Source organism: Poromitra crassiceps, assembly GCF_964638095.1.
Source record: "Poromitra crassiceps genome assembly, chromosome: 1".
NCBI lineage: Eukaryota > Metazoa > Chordata > Actinopteri > Beryciformes > Melamphaidae > Poromitra > Poromitra crassiceps.
This window is the reverse complement of record NC_139623.1, coordinates 96014221-96032325: the sequence shown is the minus strand read 5'-3', so window position 1 is coordinate 96032325 and position 18105 is coordinate 96014221. Positions and strand designations below refer to the sequence as shown.

Here is an 18105-nt window from a genome sequence, read left to right as displayed (position 1 = left end):
TGCCACAATTGAGCCCCTCCGTCTCCGCTGCGATAGCCCATCCACATGATTACAGTAGTTGCCAGAAAAGGAGCACGACACCAGCGTCTTTCTGAAAAGCCAAATCATTCTCAGTTGGAAGCGCTGGCAGCCGGCGAACAAAAACGGGGAGCTGGGTGCAGCCAGCACACTTTGAAACGTGCAGAGCAAACGTGCAGCAGAGAGCCACCAGAGACACTCCCACGGAGGAGGAGGAGGAGGGGTGAGGGGGGTGGGGCACGCAGGGCACCATACAACACGTACCGACCCAGACAGCAGGCTAGATGGACAGATTGGCAAAACACAAGCTAGAATATCTGATGCCCACCAGCAGTAAATCAAGACCAGCAAGAAGGCCAGCGCTGCTGGTTGCAGCTAAAAAATATTATTTTGCCATCAAAATTCCTTTGTTTTCGCTCTTTTATTGAAGGAAATTATTTTTGAGGTGTCACTACATCAGAAAATATTAGCTTCAGAGTCAGTGATGTGCTTGAAATGCTTCATTTCACAAAAGGCTCATTATCTCACCTTCTAATTTGAAACGTCTGTTTTTGCTGAAATCAACCTATCTTCTCCGGCTGATAACTAAAGTACGGAAAATGATATCAATAAACTTTTTTTTGCTGATGATAGAAGAGAGTCTCATCGTTCTTTGGGCGTGTTCGGTGTTTACATAGTAATATCACACAATATTCTGTGGGCCTCGAGAAATCACTGAAAACGCTATGAAACTCTGGCACTGGGAGCATCCGTTTTCCAAAAGTGGCTGGCACTCAATGAGTTAATGTTCTAGGACGGAATCCATCCTTGCTTGAGGAGGGCTGTGGCATTTCATACTATTATTACAGGTTCGGTTATAAGCTCGAGTCTAGGGGCAAACAAATGGCACCGCAACTCTGTAACATGAAAGAAATACGGCTGTCATCAAAGAGAATGGAAAGTGTGGCTCACCTGGGGAAGCTATCGCGTAGTTCGGCCCAGGTGTAGAGGTGAGGCGCTCCTCTCGAACAGCTCAAGCGATTGAGGACGAGTGGAGATCGACGACTCCACCTCTGATCATTTAGACGCGTTACACAACTCAAAACACACACTGGCAAATAACGTGACATAAAAGAAAGACAGAATGGGGACTCCGAGCGAGCGACTGTCTGGCTCTTCACGACGGAGATTTACAAGAGAGAGCTATCTCCGCTTCCGAGCTTATTAAATACCAGCCCGCTGCGTCATTTCCTGAGCCAACCCCTTTCTCTTAATGACAGCCATCAAAAATATGAACAGATATATAATACAGATAAACAATCATAACGTCCTATCTGAGAGGGAGAGTAGTGAACTGTCACATACCCCCACCCCCAGAAAAAGAGATAAACAAAAACATGTAGGCTATGCGTCACAAAAATTACACTTATCTTACATCATTAAATACATTTCCGAGTTTACTCCAATTTTCTCTTGTTTGATTGTTTTTCTCTTAATTTCCTAAACTCATACCATCACCAAATTTACACACAAATATCTTACAAACATATACAGTTATTAGTAAATGTACGGTCGAAAAGAAGACATGATATTCTCGAAATCTCGTAGAACCAGAGGATTCACTTACTTTCATTAGAACTTTTATTTTTTTGTTTAGACAAGTTCCAATTGACTTATTCCTCCATAAATTTCAAATTTTTCTCTCATCCTGCAGACCAACAATCAGCAATGATTGCATTCTTACACACACTGGGCTTGGCCTCATTTGGTATCAGGCAATCACTTCCATTCACTCCTTCCAGGACATTTCTACCTAGCACTGAGTCAGGATCAATGACATGAACCTCTTCCTGTGCTACTGTCAAATACCCTGGGTATCAATCTCAAGTGTCTGCGAGCTCAAGCAGATGCTCATCCGGCCTGACACTCACAACATCAGTTCTCCCATCAGGAGGTTTCAAAGAGTAATCCAGTCTTACTTTTGTGAAACTTGGATCCCCTGGATCAAACACGGTGCACGGGGGCACGGTGGCTCAGTGGTAGAGCTGTCGCCTCACAGTCAGAAGGTCCTGAGTTCGATTCTCGCCTGGGACACTGTAGGCGCTGTGGTTGTGTCCCCCCCCATATCTTCAGTGCCTACTGCCCAGGTGGGGTATCTCATCTTAAGGGCCTTTCTCTCTGTGTGGAGTTTGCATGTTCTCCCCGTGCTCCCCCAGGGGGTTCCTCCATATATAACCCCCCCACTAAAAACATGCAAAAGATCAGATCGTCATCGTCATCCGACCAGTGACGACAACATCCGAAGTTGGTCCCCGGGCGCTGTACGAGAAAGCGACCACTGCTCCTGGCCTGCCCCCCGGAGGAAATGACATGCCTGGATGGGTTAAATGCAGAGGACACTTTTCACCGGCCACCGTCAGCATGAGTGTGTTGTGGCCGCATGCATGTATTGTGGTGTTCGTGTGACAATAAAAGACGGGATTGTCCCGTTACGAGAGAGTTTAAACACGAACAAGGCGCTCTCTACAGACGCAATCCTTTTCATGCTGTCCTCTGCCACACTTACATTTAACTCTGCATGGTCTGTGTGGTGATCACAGGATCTTTCACTTGACCCCACTTTCTCCTCACTCCTGAGGTGACTACTAGTTTCCTTCATGACAGCTTCACTACTCCACAGTGACTTCAACTCCGGCGAAACATCACATGACACCCATCTGTTTCGACGTTAACTTCAACCACAGGCACGATAACAGATGAGAGCTTCTCATCACTAAGGTGCTGTACGTTCATGGTCGAACACAGACTGATGTCTGACTCCAAGTCTTGCATGCTCTGCATCTCTACCTCCTCTTTCTGTGAATCAACAGAACTACTGGTGAGTGATTCAGTGCTACAGTCAGCCTCCGCCACTGTACTCAAGTCCTCACCCGCCTTCTTTGATTCATCACTCTCTGGAGTTGCTAAAGCAAATGCCTCCTCTGCAAACGCACTCATTGATTGCCTTAACAGTCAACTCCCTGGCGAAATTAATGTCCAGTGCTACCTCCTGACTGTTGCCTGCCAATTCATGACTCTCCTGGTCTTGATTCAACAGCTCCTCCAATGCTACGTCTCGTACATCAACTGCTATAGCCTCAGCCTTATCCTCAGTGTCGCCTGGTTGACATCTTCTCCAACTGAGACTCCTCAGAAAACCATTTCGACAGTGTCACTCACTATTAGCTCTTGTTGCGCTGCCCATCTTTTCTCTAGATCCAGCTCATCAACTAACCGCTCTACTAAGACTGACTTCATCATTCTCTTTTCCAAACCAACTCCTTCTGCCAGGGCTATCTCTTTCAACACACGTTTACCTAAGCTCCTAAACTGCACCTCAGATCATAAACCCACTCCATGCTCTCAACTGCTTCAGTTAGCAACACCACCTCATCCTGGAGCTGCTCCAGCACCTGCAAGCACTCTTCCTTAGCTTGCTTAGCCTTCTTGTCAGCTGCCTTGTTCTCTTGGCGTTTCATCGTACGCAGCCTTCCTTTCTTCTGTTGTTCAACATGCTCATCTACCTTCTTCTCTTGCTCTGCACACTCACACTGATGCTGCACTGGATCATAGAAAATATCTGGAAACTGTTTTCACAGCTGCTTCCACCTCTCCAGGTAAGTCTTTTTCCTCCTTAGTCTCCTCAACCACATCTGTACAGGTAACGACACATACAGGAACAAGCTTTTCCTCTGGTGTTTCCTCTACTACACACACAGGAGCAAGCTCTTCGTCCTGAACTTCAACTTCCTGCGGATAGATGCTTGGATACATTTCCCTTATGCGCTCCTGATTCTCCGGGCTAAGCAGTCTCATTGGAAACTCATCTATGATGTTTTCACAATCCTCTATCCACCACGGGGTGAGCTCTACACTCTCTTCCACAGGTTGCGTGTTTGATTCCTGTGGCACCACAGCAACCGGCTCTGGGAAGACTTCCATCCCTGCTACGTCATTACTGAGCAACAAACCAACTGTTCTAAAGGGAAGGGACTCGACCACGGCCACTGTCACATCCCCAGTCACTAAACCTGAACGCAGATAAATGCGGTGGAGCGGCACCTGATAGCATCCGCCACCTACGCCTCCCCCGCCTACGTACTTCCCTGTGAATGTTGACTCCGGGAGCTCCATTACTCCTTCACTAAGCAACGTCTGCTCAGCTCCAGTGTCTCTAAGCATTACGACTGGTGACTGCCTGCCATCTACCGAGTCCGAAACAGTACATTCAGGTGTAAACCCCTTATACCCACGGACATCTCTGTTATCAACAGCCTTCTGTTCTGCAATCACAAAAATAACTTGCTTATACTTTGGGCACTGGTCTCTCTTATGACCCACTTGGTTACACCAGTGGCACGTAACCTTCTGCCTACCCATAAATCGCGGACCAAAATTTGTCCCACCTATGCCTGGAGATGAACTGCTCACTGCCGTGAGTTATATGGAGGACGCCACACCCCATTCTCATCTGACCTCCTCTGCTGGTAACCTCCCTCAGATGGTTCCTCAAAGGGCCGTTTCCTATCGGGGTCTACACTCGATCTCCCGCCGTGAGCCACTTCATAACCGTCAGCCAACTCTGCTGTACGCCGCGGGCTCACTACCTCACGCTAATTTAAATAAACCTCCAGCTCTGTGGAGACGCTACGTTTAAACTGCTCCCACAGCATTAGGTATCTTAGCTGTGGGAAGTCATCGACTTTACAAACGTTAATCCACCGATCAAACATAATTTCCTGTTTACGCCACAGGTCCAGATGAGACTCATCCTTTTGTCGTCTCAGTTCACGAAACTGACGACGATACGTCTCAGGTACACTACCATAGGCCTCCAGCACAGCCTTTCTTAATGCTGTATAATCCAGGCCCGTCCGTGAGTCAAGAGCAGCTACTGCTCTCTGAGCTTTACCCTCAAGAACACTTTAAACGGCCACTTCTCTGATGGCCAATTTAAATCTTTTGCCACTTTCTCAAACAATTCAAAGAATACATCAACTGCTTTCTCATCAAACGTTGGCATAAAGCTTCAACCTCTATTTATATCAAACCTCTGTCCAGCTTGTTGCTCCAAGTCCAGTACCTTCTTCCGCTCCATCTCGAGTGGAGCAAAAAGGACACTTTTTGTCCCCAAAGGGCATAAGGCTTACTTTTAAATGTCTTTTGTTCCCCTTCTTTTTTTTCTTTTTTTCCTCGGTTTTTCTCCCATTTTCTCCCCAATTGTACTTGGCCAATTCCCCTTGCTGTCCTGGTCATTGCTTCACCCCCTCTGCCAATCTGGGAAGAGGCGTAGACTAGCACATGCTTCCTCCGACAGTACAGTACATTCACCAGCCACTTCTCTTCGCCTGACAGTGAGGAGTTTCACCAGTGGGACGTGGCGTGTGGGAGGATCACGCTATTTCCCCAGTTCCCATCCCACGCGAACACCCGGGCTTCCCACCCACAGACACGGCCAATTATAGACACGGCCAATTATGTCTGTATGAGCGTCTGACCAGGCCGGAAGTACCGGGAATTGAACCCGGGTCTCCGCGGTGGTAGGCGAATGTTTTTACCTCTACACTACCCAGACGCCCGCTTTTTTAAATGTCCAAGTTAAGGATCAAGGCTGAGGGCGTCCGGGTAGTGTAGCAGTAGATTCCCTGCCTACCAACATGAGGGCCACAGGTTCGCACCCATGTGTTACCTGCAGCTGGGTCGGGCGTCCATACAGGCACGATTGGCTGTGTCTGGGGGAGAGAAGCCGGATTGGGGGTATGTGTCCTGGTCGCTGCAATAACGCCTCTTCTGGTCAGTCGGGGCGCCTGGTCGGGGTGGAAGGGAACTGGTGGGAATAGCATGATCCTCCCACGTGCTATGTCCTGCCGGTGAAGCTCCCCCTGTCAGGTGTAAAGAAGCGGCTGGCAACTGCGCATGTGTCGGAGGAAGCATGGTGCTAGTCTCGGCTCTCCCCAGATCGGCAGAGGGTGGGACAGTTACCGGGGCAGCACGGGGAAAACTTGGCCAAGTACAATTGTGGAGAAAAAAGTGAGGAAATCAGACAAAAATCATTAAAAAAAGGATCAAGGCTGAAGGTTGGGTATATATAATTAATATAACAAAGGTTCTATGAAGGAAGGGAATACCAGCAGTGTTGGAGCAAGTGTGCCTTTGGAGACCCAGTGTCTTTACAGTCATGTCCAAAGAGAAATCATGCTGAAGGTCTCTACATCAGGGGACGTCCTGCCCGTACAGGTGCTCACTCACCTTCATTTAGTCTGGTACTTCACCAAGCCTGTTCATGACTGTAGGAGCCAATCAGGGGCTAATTGATGAATGATAATAATTTAGTTAAAAACAATTAAAACTGCGAATGATAATTTCATTGTATTTCATAAGATCTAGGTTCTACGTAAACCCAGAAGAAGACAGCAGTAAACATGGCGGTAGCTGACGATGTTGTTTCATCTGTTGTTTACAGTTTAATTTAAAAGTTATTGTGCAGTGGAAGCCAGGGAATACGGGAGCAGATGATAGCGAGGAAGAGGAGAAAGAGAGCCAAAATTTTAACAATGGCTTTCTGTGGAGCAATAGCTGCTACTTCTTGCTAATACTTATAAGGTCTAAAACCTCACTGTCCCTCCACTGATTAGCTCCCTCGCAGCTATCCTCCATGTTTGTAATCACAATCTACCTGCTTGGTCCTCCCTCCTCCCGCCAGTGCAGAATAGTGAAGAATGTCGCTCTGGAATGACATAAATGTCACATTGAAGCATTAAGTCTGATGGGCCAGATGTCTGTCCACACCGGAGTCACATTCCAAAACATCAGATTCGAATCTGATGTTTTTCCACGTTTGAAAAGTAGCCCAGGTCGTCTTTAAAAAAGTCACTTTCAATGTGACTTGTACTGTTCACACAGTCATGAAAAAGACTGACCTGAGTCACTTAGGGGGGAAAAGATTAGATTCAAGCATTAAGGATGGCTGTGTGAACGTACAGTAGCCTTATTGCCTTCCTTCATGCCTTCCTGCAAAGCAACAGTCTTTCACTGACATTCCTTAAAATCATGCCAAAGAATTGGCCATACAACTAGTGGGTACAGATATTGTAGGCAATTTAACCCTCATTTCATCTGCTGCTTTGACAGTAGCTTGCCCTGAGCAGATTTGTTAATGCCCAGGTGTCTTCCATATTTATATGGGCAAAGTGTGCACAGGACATCAAGCCTTCTTTCTGTCAGAGTCAAAGAGAAGAGATGAAGAATCTTTGGGTCAAATTAGCAGTAAATCATTCTCCTTTTGGCTGATTAAAGTTAAGTGCAGTCTTAAAGCCTAATCCAATATAGCGCACATAGGAGTGGATTTAGACCTTTTTACACACACCCCACTGCACACACACTCTCCACTACACACACACTCCACTGCACACACACTCTCCACTACACACACACCCCACTGCACACACACTCTCCACTACACCCACACTCCACTGCACACACACTCTCCACTACACACACTCTCCACTACACACACACTCCACTGCACACACACTCTCCACTACACACACACTCCACTGCGCCAATTCCAATCCTGGCGTTATGCAAGGGGTACATGACCTCCTGCTCTGGCACGATAAGTACTTGAGGCGATGAATATGTAAATCAGCGCAGGTCCACCTTCACATTAGCATAAATAGATTCTGACTTCTACTTAAGTTCATTTGTATGCTCCTTTATTTAGGCACTGGGAACCTTGCAATGCGCAGCACTAATATCAGTTCTTATGCTGTAAAACAAGACATCTAGATACTAAAAGCTCTAGGACATCAAATATTATATGAATTGTTGAGTCAAAAAAAACTTAAAGGAAATTAATTAGACTATGCAACGCTGGTGATTGGTCTTTGAATAATTGGAATGGTATTTAAAGCACCTGCCCAGAGCCTCGTAAACTCTCCAAAACTAAGTGAACAAGACATGCCTTGCCATTTAGGACCTAAATCACACATGGGCAAAATACGGCCCGCAGGCCGCATGCGTGTGCCACTCTGTGGCCCACGATGGAATTCCATTTTTATTTTATTTTAATTTTTTACAGTGCACCTGACATGCAACATGCAAGATGCCCGCTGAATAAGTGTCCAAATGTTCCTGTCATTCTGGCCAATACTCCACTTCTGTTATAACATTTCAGTCTGGAATATGGAATAGGTTCTTTCAATAATCTTTATGGCCAAAAGCCTAAAAGTAATCTCATGTGTAAGAAATTACTGTTCTACAGTCATTAATATAATGACTCCATTTGTATCACTATTATATCAGGAGATTAACAATAAATTACCAATCACAACGGGAGAGAGGGTTAAAAATATGGAGACTTCCGCGAAAAAAGTGTTGGCAGGTATAATCTCCAATGTGTGGCCCTTCGCTTACTTGATGTAAGTCAGTATAGCCCTCTGGAAAGAAATGTTGCCCACCCCTGACCTAAATGGTAAGGCATGTCTTGTACCTACATTTGAGGTACTATAAGGGATCATCAAAGCAGATACCCTAACAAAAGCCCTAGCAAAGCCCTAACCCTAACCCTAATATTAGGATGCATTAACAGGTGCCCGGTGTGACCAACATTTGCGCATTGATAGGGCCTTGGTTATTGAGCTGTGATGCTGATTTGCGGAGCCAGATTGCACACGCGACATCCCTTCTGTTTCACTTCAGGTAACAAGCGCCATTTCCGTCTTGGCGACAGGTGCTGCATCAGCCGGACACGGTGTCTGGGAATGTTGTGGGAATATCTCTGGCCTCTGGCTCCCACGGCCCGCTGCAGTTCTTAATAGGCAAGGTGCAGATGCATCAAAGAATATCTTGGCCAGACACCATCAAGGACACATTCCATCATGTGGCTTTTCAAATGTTATCAGTGCCATCAACAGTGCCCTCAGGTCACAGAACACACACAAGAACAAGTTTATCAGAACAGGAATGAACATTAAGTTCATGGGCAGTGGTGGCCTAAAGGTTAGAGAAGCGAGCTTGTGACCAGAAGGTCGTCAGTTCATTCCCTGGGACCAGCAGGATAAATATGGGTGGGGAAAGCAGGGCCGCTGTGTATCTTGCCTGGGCCCGGGACAGCATGATCCTGTGTATCTTGCCTGGGCCCGGGACAGCATGATCCCATATGACCTCAACCCTCCTCCATCCAATTCAATTAGGCAACTAGAGTGCCCCCCTGGTCCAAGGGCCCGGAACAACTGACCCTCGGTGGGCCTGGGGAAAAGTGAGAGAGCAGCGTTTGCCCCTCCCTCATTACCACCACTTGAGCAAGGCCCTTAACCCCAACCGCTCCAGTGGAGTTGCTCAGTGGCCAGCAGATCAGATTGTGGTTGTACTTGTCAGCTTCCAGGCTCCTGAAAAAGAGCGTTGCTCTCAGTGAGACTCCGCCTGTATAAATAAATGTAGGGGGAAAAAAGAATGTGATGCATGATGGCCAATGCAATTCGAGAGTGATATTTTTCAGGTATTTTCTTATAGACAAAATACCCCCCCCCCCCCCCCCAAAAAAAAATCATCATGTTTTTTTCATCATAAAATCATGTTTTATCCAATGAATGTCATGGCCATGTTGCCAATTCAATCTTCATGCATTGTCATCCAACCCAAACATTAAACCCAAAAATTAAAGTTGCCACAGTATTTAAAGTCAACACATGAGTAGAAAGAAGACCATGGCCTCATTTTCCACCATTCCAATAAGAAAGACAAAGCTGTCAATGTTTTGAATAGACTGGTGTGCAAGTGAAGGCACGCCCCAAATTGTGCAAATAGTCCAAACACACGCCTCTCAAGCTATGCAAGCCTCCCATAACTCTATATCAGTGGTCTTCAACCATTCGCTATTGAAGGCCTTAGAAGAAAGGCCTCAATTTATAAGGTTCTTATGTCTTTATAAAAGGTTCATATTGTAGCAAGCTAAGTGTTTGCAGTGGCTATGATCACAGTTTTGGTAGCAGATCGTGTGCCCCATACACCCCAAGACTACAGTAAATGCTGTTTATTTGCATTAGAACACAGTCACCGAAACATTGCATCTCAGAGGGGGTCACTGAACTGCACACCCGACTCACCCATGGTGCCAACATTTTAACATTGTTTAGCAATGTAATTAACATGCAGAACAACACTAGGCTACTAGTCATCACATAACCTTGCAGATAACTAACATCATGCATATAGAACAGGAAGTAATTTAACTAATCTCCAAAACACATTAACAAACACATCTACAAACACAGTACCCCAGAGCATGCTGGGAACTCCGCTCACTTTCCTCAACATGCTACAATATGTTAGGATACAGTATATGATACAGAATAATGTCACTAGCATCGTATACCACATGTCAAATGTATGACACTGAAAAGAGAGATACTTGAGAGAGAGAGAGAGAGAGAGAGAGAGAGAGAGATAGAAACAAAATCACCCAATTGCTTAGCCTGAATCAAAAGAGAAGCATGAAGAGCTCCAAAGCTTCACCACACAAGATCACAAGTATCTCAAGAAGCCATCAACAGGAGCCACTAACATGGTCAAGTCTTCCTGATAGAGTATGCACTTCCTCCAGCCTGGGCTTCATCAGCTAAAAAAGGCGAAAGGATTAAATGTGTAAAGCAGCTTTTGGGTCACATATAAGACAGATAACCCCAGCGCCATCTTCATCCATCAGCAAGAACAAAACATAAATGAGGAAATTGCTTTATAGCTTAGAACTTGTTCAGTAGTGATGCAGTCCTGGTTAAGGTTCAGGGGAGCAATTAAAAAAATGCTAACCAATCAATTGACCAATATACTACAACAAGACCATCATAGCAGCAAGCATGCTAACTACAAAAGGGAAGGGCAAATGCACAGGATAACAGAAAATGAAAAGAAAAATATATATAAGCCATAGTTCAAGTAAAAGCCAGCCTTAAAAAAATAAAGTAGGACACAGAGTTGTCTAGCAGGTTGGCCCAGAGCCTAGGGGCCTGAAGAAGACAAGTCAGTCAGCCAGTCCTCAGCCTAGCCCTAAACTGTGGGGCTGCTAAAAGAGGCTCATGATGTCACAAGGGTTCCAGTCACGGAATGTTTTTGCTGTGACAGCCATCTTAGGTCGCAATTTGATGCCCTCTATTTGCTGCGCAATTGGAAATAGAGTGGGACACTATGTCAAACAAACATTAATATCTCAACAACTATACATCGCATCCCTTATATTTTGATATTGTGAGTGAGAGCCGAAGTAGCCAAAGATTTGATGTATAATATTTAAGCAATATCACACAAATGGGAGTGATGTTATACTCTAATATCATCACAGCTGTGATTTGGTCGTAGACTCGTAGGCCATGTTGAAATGACGTCAATTGACGAACTGGGGCTTTAGAAATCATACCCAAGGTTCCAACTAGGAACTGGAGGAAGTGGGAATTTCTGTTAAAAAAAGTTAAAATCGAATGCAGCAGTAGTACAGGGAGTTACATTAGTCAAGGCATGACATCATACAATCATGGATCACAGGTTCCTGGTGATTAAAATAAGAGATGTGAAAAGTCTCAGTTGTAAAAAAAAAAAAAAAAAAAAAAAAAAAAGGGGGGGGGGGGGGGGGAGTGGCCAAACATCTGTGTTGTTTGTTCGGGCTTGGATTGGAGTTGGTCAGTTGGAGGTCAAAATTGTTAAAAATTTAAGCACCAACAGTAATGGCTGTGCATTTAGTTGTGAGAAAATAAGAGATTGTTGGGTTTGCTGATAATCAGGATAACAATGGAAACTAAGATTGTGTAAACTATATGACCCAAGGGCATTGAGAAAAGGACTGGACCTAGTACAGACCCCTGCGGGACATCACACATAACTTTTCAGTCATATTGTGCAGATAGGAAGAACACCAGTCTAGCACAGTACCACAAAGATATCAACCCAGTGTTTTAAATGCTCAAGTGGGAGAGAATGATCAACCATGTCAAAAGCAATAAGATCTGGAAGAACTAGATAGAACAAAGACATTTCCCACATGAGCACTTAAAGCAAGTCATTCCTCACCTTGAGAAGGACCGTCTCAGTGCTATGAAGAGCTATAAAATCGGATTGAAACTTCTCAAACAGACCATTACTGTTTTCAAATGTAACTGAAAGTACATTGGTTGAGAGAACAGTAGTTTAAAACCAAGTACAATTCTAGACTAACTTTTTTCTTTTTCTTTTTTTAAGCAAATACATTTATCTTAGTCACCAGTTCCAGCTAGGAAAACAATTTCACATTTTTAGTTGCATTATTCATTCAGGGAAGAGAATGCCCCTGTGAAGCATTTTGGCTTTCCAACACAGCTGTCACGAGCCGGAGAAGGTGTGTGCTTGTTGCTAAGCAGCAGCACAAAATTACTAAGGGACTGTCTTAAAGTTAGCAGTAAACAAGCAATGTTAAATAATACCTTATTTCACGTCAAGGAAACACGAATGAGTTTGAATCTTGTACATCGGATATTACCCAACCTTTATTTTGTTCTGTGTCATCTATTCAAATGATTTCACATATCACTGGATACTCTCACATGTAACTGTTATGTAATATGATTAAGTTAGAGGAAATGTAGTCAAATGAAAGCTGTTTATCATAGGCCTACATTCTTGCCTCTGAATGGCAGCAGACTACATTATTTTACACCTTTAGAGCCCCATTAAGTCATTGAGGTCAACAGAGCATCTCAGTTCTTGTTCATGTCAACTGCTTTCATATCAGAGCTCTGATGAGTTGGAGGAGGTGGTGTCTAAAAGGCATGTATTTGAGTGATGTGTATAGTTCTTCATAGATCTAGCCTCTTAATTTTGCCCTCAGAGTGCACCAAATTGATGCATTTTACTTAAAAATGTTTAAAAAAAAAATCTTCTTGGGGGGCATGCCCCCGAACCCCCGTAGAGGGTTGGCGCTCCGCATTTTATTGTGTCCCCCCCACTTGCGAAACCAGGTATTCACCCTTGTGTGGAAGTGTAGTATCACACTTACCAAGTTAGTATGCATGATGTATTTGGCCCATTTAATGGTCATGTACTCAATGAGTTTGTCTTGATATCTCGCATAGTGACAAAGATATTGATATTGAGTCATTATCTCTAAACTGCTGCTCGAACGCTCCTCCTCTTTCTCACCTCTGTTCTTCGCTCTTCTCTACTTAACTATTTCCTCTCCCTCACCTTCACCACAGATACGTGTCAGCCCTGACGACACCAGCCCGCCTCTCGCCAGAGGATTTCCATTACTCACTGCCCCCGCAGGTGCCTACCTTCCAGATCACCTCCCCCAATGCCAGCCATGCCATGTCTCTCCCTCCCGCTGTCCACAACCCCTACCCTCTGGAGGATGACCAGCCTCTGCTGCGCCGCTACCAGGTGCCCCTGCACGATGCCCAGTGTCAGGAGCCCTACCGGCAGCAGCGACGTACCTATCTGAATGACAGCAGGGGCAGCCTGCCCTCCAGTCCCTACCGGCTGGCCAAGGAAGAGGACTATGAGACCACGCAGGAGTATCTCTCCTCTCGGGAGCAACCAAAGAGAAGTGGGTCGAGCGGATCCGGGAGCCGGCGCTGGCGGAGATCCAGACTGAACGGTCACGTGGCTCCGCGTGGGTACGAGGCGTCCCGGGACTATGGCTCTCGAAGCTGCCTAACAGATAGTGAGTCAGAGGAGGAGGGCGAGAGCACGCCCTTCCTCAGTATGCAGAACATGAACGCCGAGCCCTCCACCATCTACAGGCCGCTGGACAGTCGGACTTCTCACCCATCGGGGCGGCACAGTGGGCACAGTGGGCATGGGAACATGCATACAAGACTTACACACTCACGCTCCAAACCGGACAATACACCCCATTAAAGAGAGAAAATGAACCAACAAAAAATCAATATACTATAGACCTGCATCTATAAGAAATATTTTTATTTTATATAACTGACAGATATTCTAAACAAATGAAATATTTATTTTCATTTTAGCAAAAGTTGTCTACTAGTTAACAGCAAAGACTTTTTATAGGGAAAACTCTATTTATATGTACATTTTGATTTACAGCATAAAAAGATGTGCCAGTTTTTTCACAACGTAAAAAATAGAGTAATATTGTGGTGCCTTTTGCTGTATGCCGATGCCAGAGGGCCAGTGGAGGTTTTTGTAGCCTTTCTTATATGGACGCCTCATTTTTTATACACGTTTATGTTTTTTTTCCCTCTTGTTTTCCTGTTTTTCCTTTCTTTCCAAGTTACGTTCTTTTAGGAATCTAGCCCCACTGGAACATTACCCCTTCCATATCACGCAATATAAACCACTTCAACATAAAGTGTATGTTTACATTAATATGATTCGCCTGTACGGTTTATGATTTGGGATCTATCTAATAGAACGCCTGATAAATGCAATGCAGATCCTTTTTGCCCTCTGACTAATGTCTAAAGAGAGAGAGAGATTGTGCGCGTATGTGTGTGTGTGTGTGTGTGTGTGTGTGTGTGTGTGTGTGTGTGCGCGTGCGCGTGCGCGTGCGCGTGCGCGTGTGTGCGCATGTGAGTTTGCTTGCATGTATTTGTGATTGTTAGATGAATTTCATTGTTTGTTGTGGCAACATCAGATGTGTGGGTCTACTGGGCACACAGAGCAGGGTTTCTCCATAGCTACAGTTGGTAGAAGAGAGTCTCACTGAAGAGTGCTTTACCAGAACAGAAAGCCCCAGCACAGGTGGGTAGGCTGGGCTGCTGTAGGGTCATTATGTTATGCAGGTCATTGCTTGATGTGTTTATCTGCCCCTCCCCAACCTGCCCCACAGTGCCCCAGTCAAATCCCTTGTTCGTCAGCAGGTTGTTTTTCCCATAATAGCCTCCAACGTCTTGGCTTGTCTGTCACTGTGGTGAGGCCCACAACCGGTGAGTGGCTTGGTACGGGGTCGTCAGTGGCAGCAGCTCACAAACAAAGAGACAAAACGAAAAGATTGCATCTGTTTCTCTGCACTCCACCCCTAATCCCATGCCTCATCATCCTCGTGTGTCCATTGTGTTTTTGTGGCCAGAGTTAAGTGCCACACAGTGTCTCAGGATTTCCACATGCCCCCTTATACCCCCCACCCCCCTTCTTCCTCAACTTAAGGTCTACCTAAGACTAACCTAAGGGTCTCAGATGTTGAGGGCCAAGATGTAAATGCCCAGTCTACCAGTTCCCTGAACACTCCCAAACAGAGAGAAGGAAAGCCAAGTGGAAGCAGCTCAGTGGAGAACAGTACAGAACATACTAGACAATATAAAATAAATAGCTGTGAAACTTTGGAGGATCATACAATGCAAAAATATGCAAACTTTCTATTTTGCTGTTTGATTACATCATTTTCTAAGAGGTGACTGTAGTGTGTTGTGTGTGGAAAAAGACATGTGATGCCTATAGTGTAGAAGATGAAATAACATGATATCAATGCATATTTACATTCATTATTTTTTAAAGCCGTTATGCAGCCATCGCTCTGTCAGCCTTCCTTGTTCACATACTCATGTTCATTGAATGACTGTGTCCATATTTTTATCACTTGGTTCAGACCGCTCCACTTAACATGCACACTTCCTGTCAGATTACATCCAACTGTAGTGTCTCCTCCAATAGTACTGTGTACTGCTTTGTCTCATTGACAAATCTAGCCATTTCAAAATGTAGTCTGTTACTAATAATGATTTTGAGAAGTAAACAGAATCATTTAAGCCCTCTGTCCTCCACTGAAGGAAAAGTAAATATTTAAAAGATGATTCTAGCAATGTCAAATCCATTAAAGCGATTCAGTGAGAGTGGATAGTTGATGATCTATTTCATCACTGTTGGTTATGTTTCTACTCTATTTAAAAAAAATGCAGAATGCTGAATTATCGGATGACTATTGGTTAAAAAAATATCTTAAAAAGATTGATCTGCAATCCTAACTGCTATATGGTAAACGCACAGTGGCACAATGGTCTTTGGTCACACCTCACTTACAGAGATATTTCATTGAGTTTCTCACCTCTGGGTCTAATTTTGTATGTCTGAAAAATGCAAAAGAAGACAGTGCTCCTCTAGTTTAAATGTGATACTTCCTTCACTTTACCACTCTTCTCACCCAATTGAGATGCTACCAGGTACGTCCTGCCACTCTCTTATGTTTTATTTAATATCCCCCACCCCACCTGACCCCACCCTCGCTTGAAATGTTTGAACACCTCTCCTCTGCATGTCCTTGTGGTCAAGGTTAGATGGGTGCATGGTTAAAAAAAAGCAGCAGACAATTCTTTTCCAGTCAGTGAAAGTGTATTTCATTTAACATTCAGCAATAAAAAAAGAACCTTCCCCCATGTCATTCCTGAAATATGCTAGAAAAAATGAAAAAAATGCGAGATTGTCATAGATTGTAAAATAAAATGAAAAATGAATCCACCTGTTCATATGAGAAAATAAATCTTTATTCATATCATTTTATGATGTAGTCATTTGTATAGACTAGAGAGCTTTGCTGTGATTTAGATTTCATCATATCTTTTGCTTTAAGGTGTATTCGTCTGGGAAATACATACAGTATATAAACAGTCTCTCCGGAGTATAAAACATATTTCATTTCATTTTATGATGGTGATCGGGTGTTACAGTAAAAAAAAAAAAAAAAAAATACAGTTCCAGATATGATTTCAGTCTGAAGTGCGGTTTTAGATCTAGTTTAAATCATTTTAGTGTGAGATACCAGTTACTATGTGCAGTATTAAAGATACACTCCACCGAAAAAACAATTCTGATTTATTTTGCACATAATCTCACGTATATCCATTTATATCCATATTCATTTAGTTTGACAGTTATTGAGAGTTGATTTGAGTTAAGTTGTAGACCAGTGATGTCATTCATGCACAATGACATCACTCCACAACTTAGCTCAAATCAACTGTCAAATAGAAATCTTGCTCGATTTCTAGGGTGGAGACTCTGCAGATGATGGGTGCACTTTTTTACGTGACCAAACATGTCAACTCATGCCACATCATCCACATCATCAGTGGGTATGACATCACTTGATGATTGTGGGGCATGACATGACATCATCAATGGTTATGACATCATCCTTAATGTCGCTCAGTGTTTTCCAGTTGCCGTTGCCCCCTACTGACCTCGTCTCTGTCAGGGATTGGCTGTTTAGAGCGTAGCCCTCCTTGTATTAAGATAACTGTCAAACTAAAAGAATGCCTGCAAAACTGTTTACAGTAGAGGTTTTCAAAGTGTGAAGCGAGCCTCCCCAGGGGGCTTGAAGTAGTTTCAGGGGCGGCTCATTGAATGGAAGTGAAAAAATATTACATTAGTTATCAAAAGGAGATCACATTGAATACCCTGTGTGTGTGTGATTTGGTTAAAGAGATAGTTCAGAGATACAGTAGTTTGGGGGAATTTGACAGTTTTACCACTTTCCCAGAGTCAGAAACTAATAGACTTTTCATGTATTTGGTGTAGTCTGAAGTATGTCAAACAGCAATATCAGAAACAAAAGGAAAGGCGCGCACATCCACTCGGAGCTGCAGGTGCAGGACAACAATGGCAGTAACAAGTATCAAAAGAAGTGAAGTCCGCACACTGCATCCACTTAACTCAATCAGAATCTCTTCTGATGAAGCTCTCATGACCGAAACGTCATTATAACAAATAAACTGTGAGTTAAGTGGATGCAGTGTGCGGACTTCACTTCTTTTGAAACAGCAATATCAGACCATCTTAGTTGAGTGTCTCTATAGGATCAAATAACAATCATGATCCCATAGGCTTCCAGGAATTGAGCGAGGTTATGCCCTACCATTAAAACACCACTAGATGGTGCCACAGCAGCAAGACTGAGAAGGCCCAGAACTAATACCATTGCTCTGCTATTGTGAATGTGAACCAGGTTTTATTTCAACTGAACACTGCTTACGCCTCCTCTCTGGTGGAAGGTGTGCTGGGTAGTGAAATCGGCTGCTGTAGTATTTGAGTTGAATGAAAACCTGCAGACTCTTCGGTCACCACATGATTGACAGCTATGGT

At 44.3% G+C, this 18105-nt stretch overlaps 1 protein-coding gene across 1 annotated transcript in view; it reads left to right on the top strand.

Moving 5' to 3' along the window:
- The window catches only part of nrg2a (neuregulin 2a), a 92598-nt gene extending 75995 nt beyond the window's left edge, over window positions 1-16603 (top strand). The window contains exon 10 of the mRNA XM_083633296.1: window positions 13257-16603. Coding sequence (XP_083489422.1) covers window positions 13257-13920 — 664 coding nt within the window. The 3' untranslated portion in view covers window positions 13921-16603. The remainder of the gene's footprint in view (window positions 1-13256) is intronic.
- Window positions 16604-18105: the final 1502 nt, after the last annotated feature.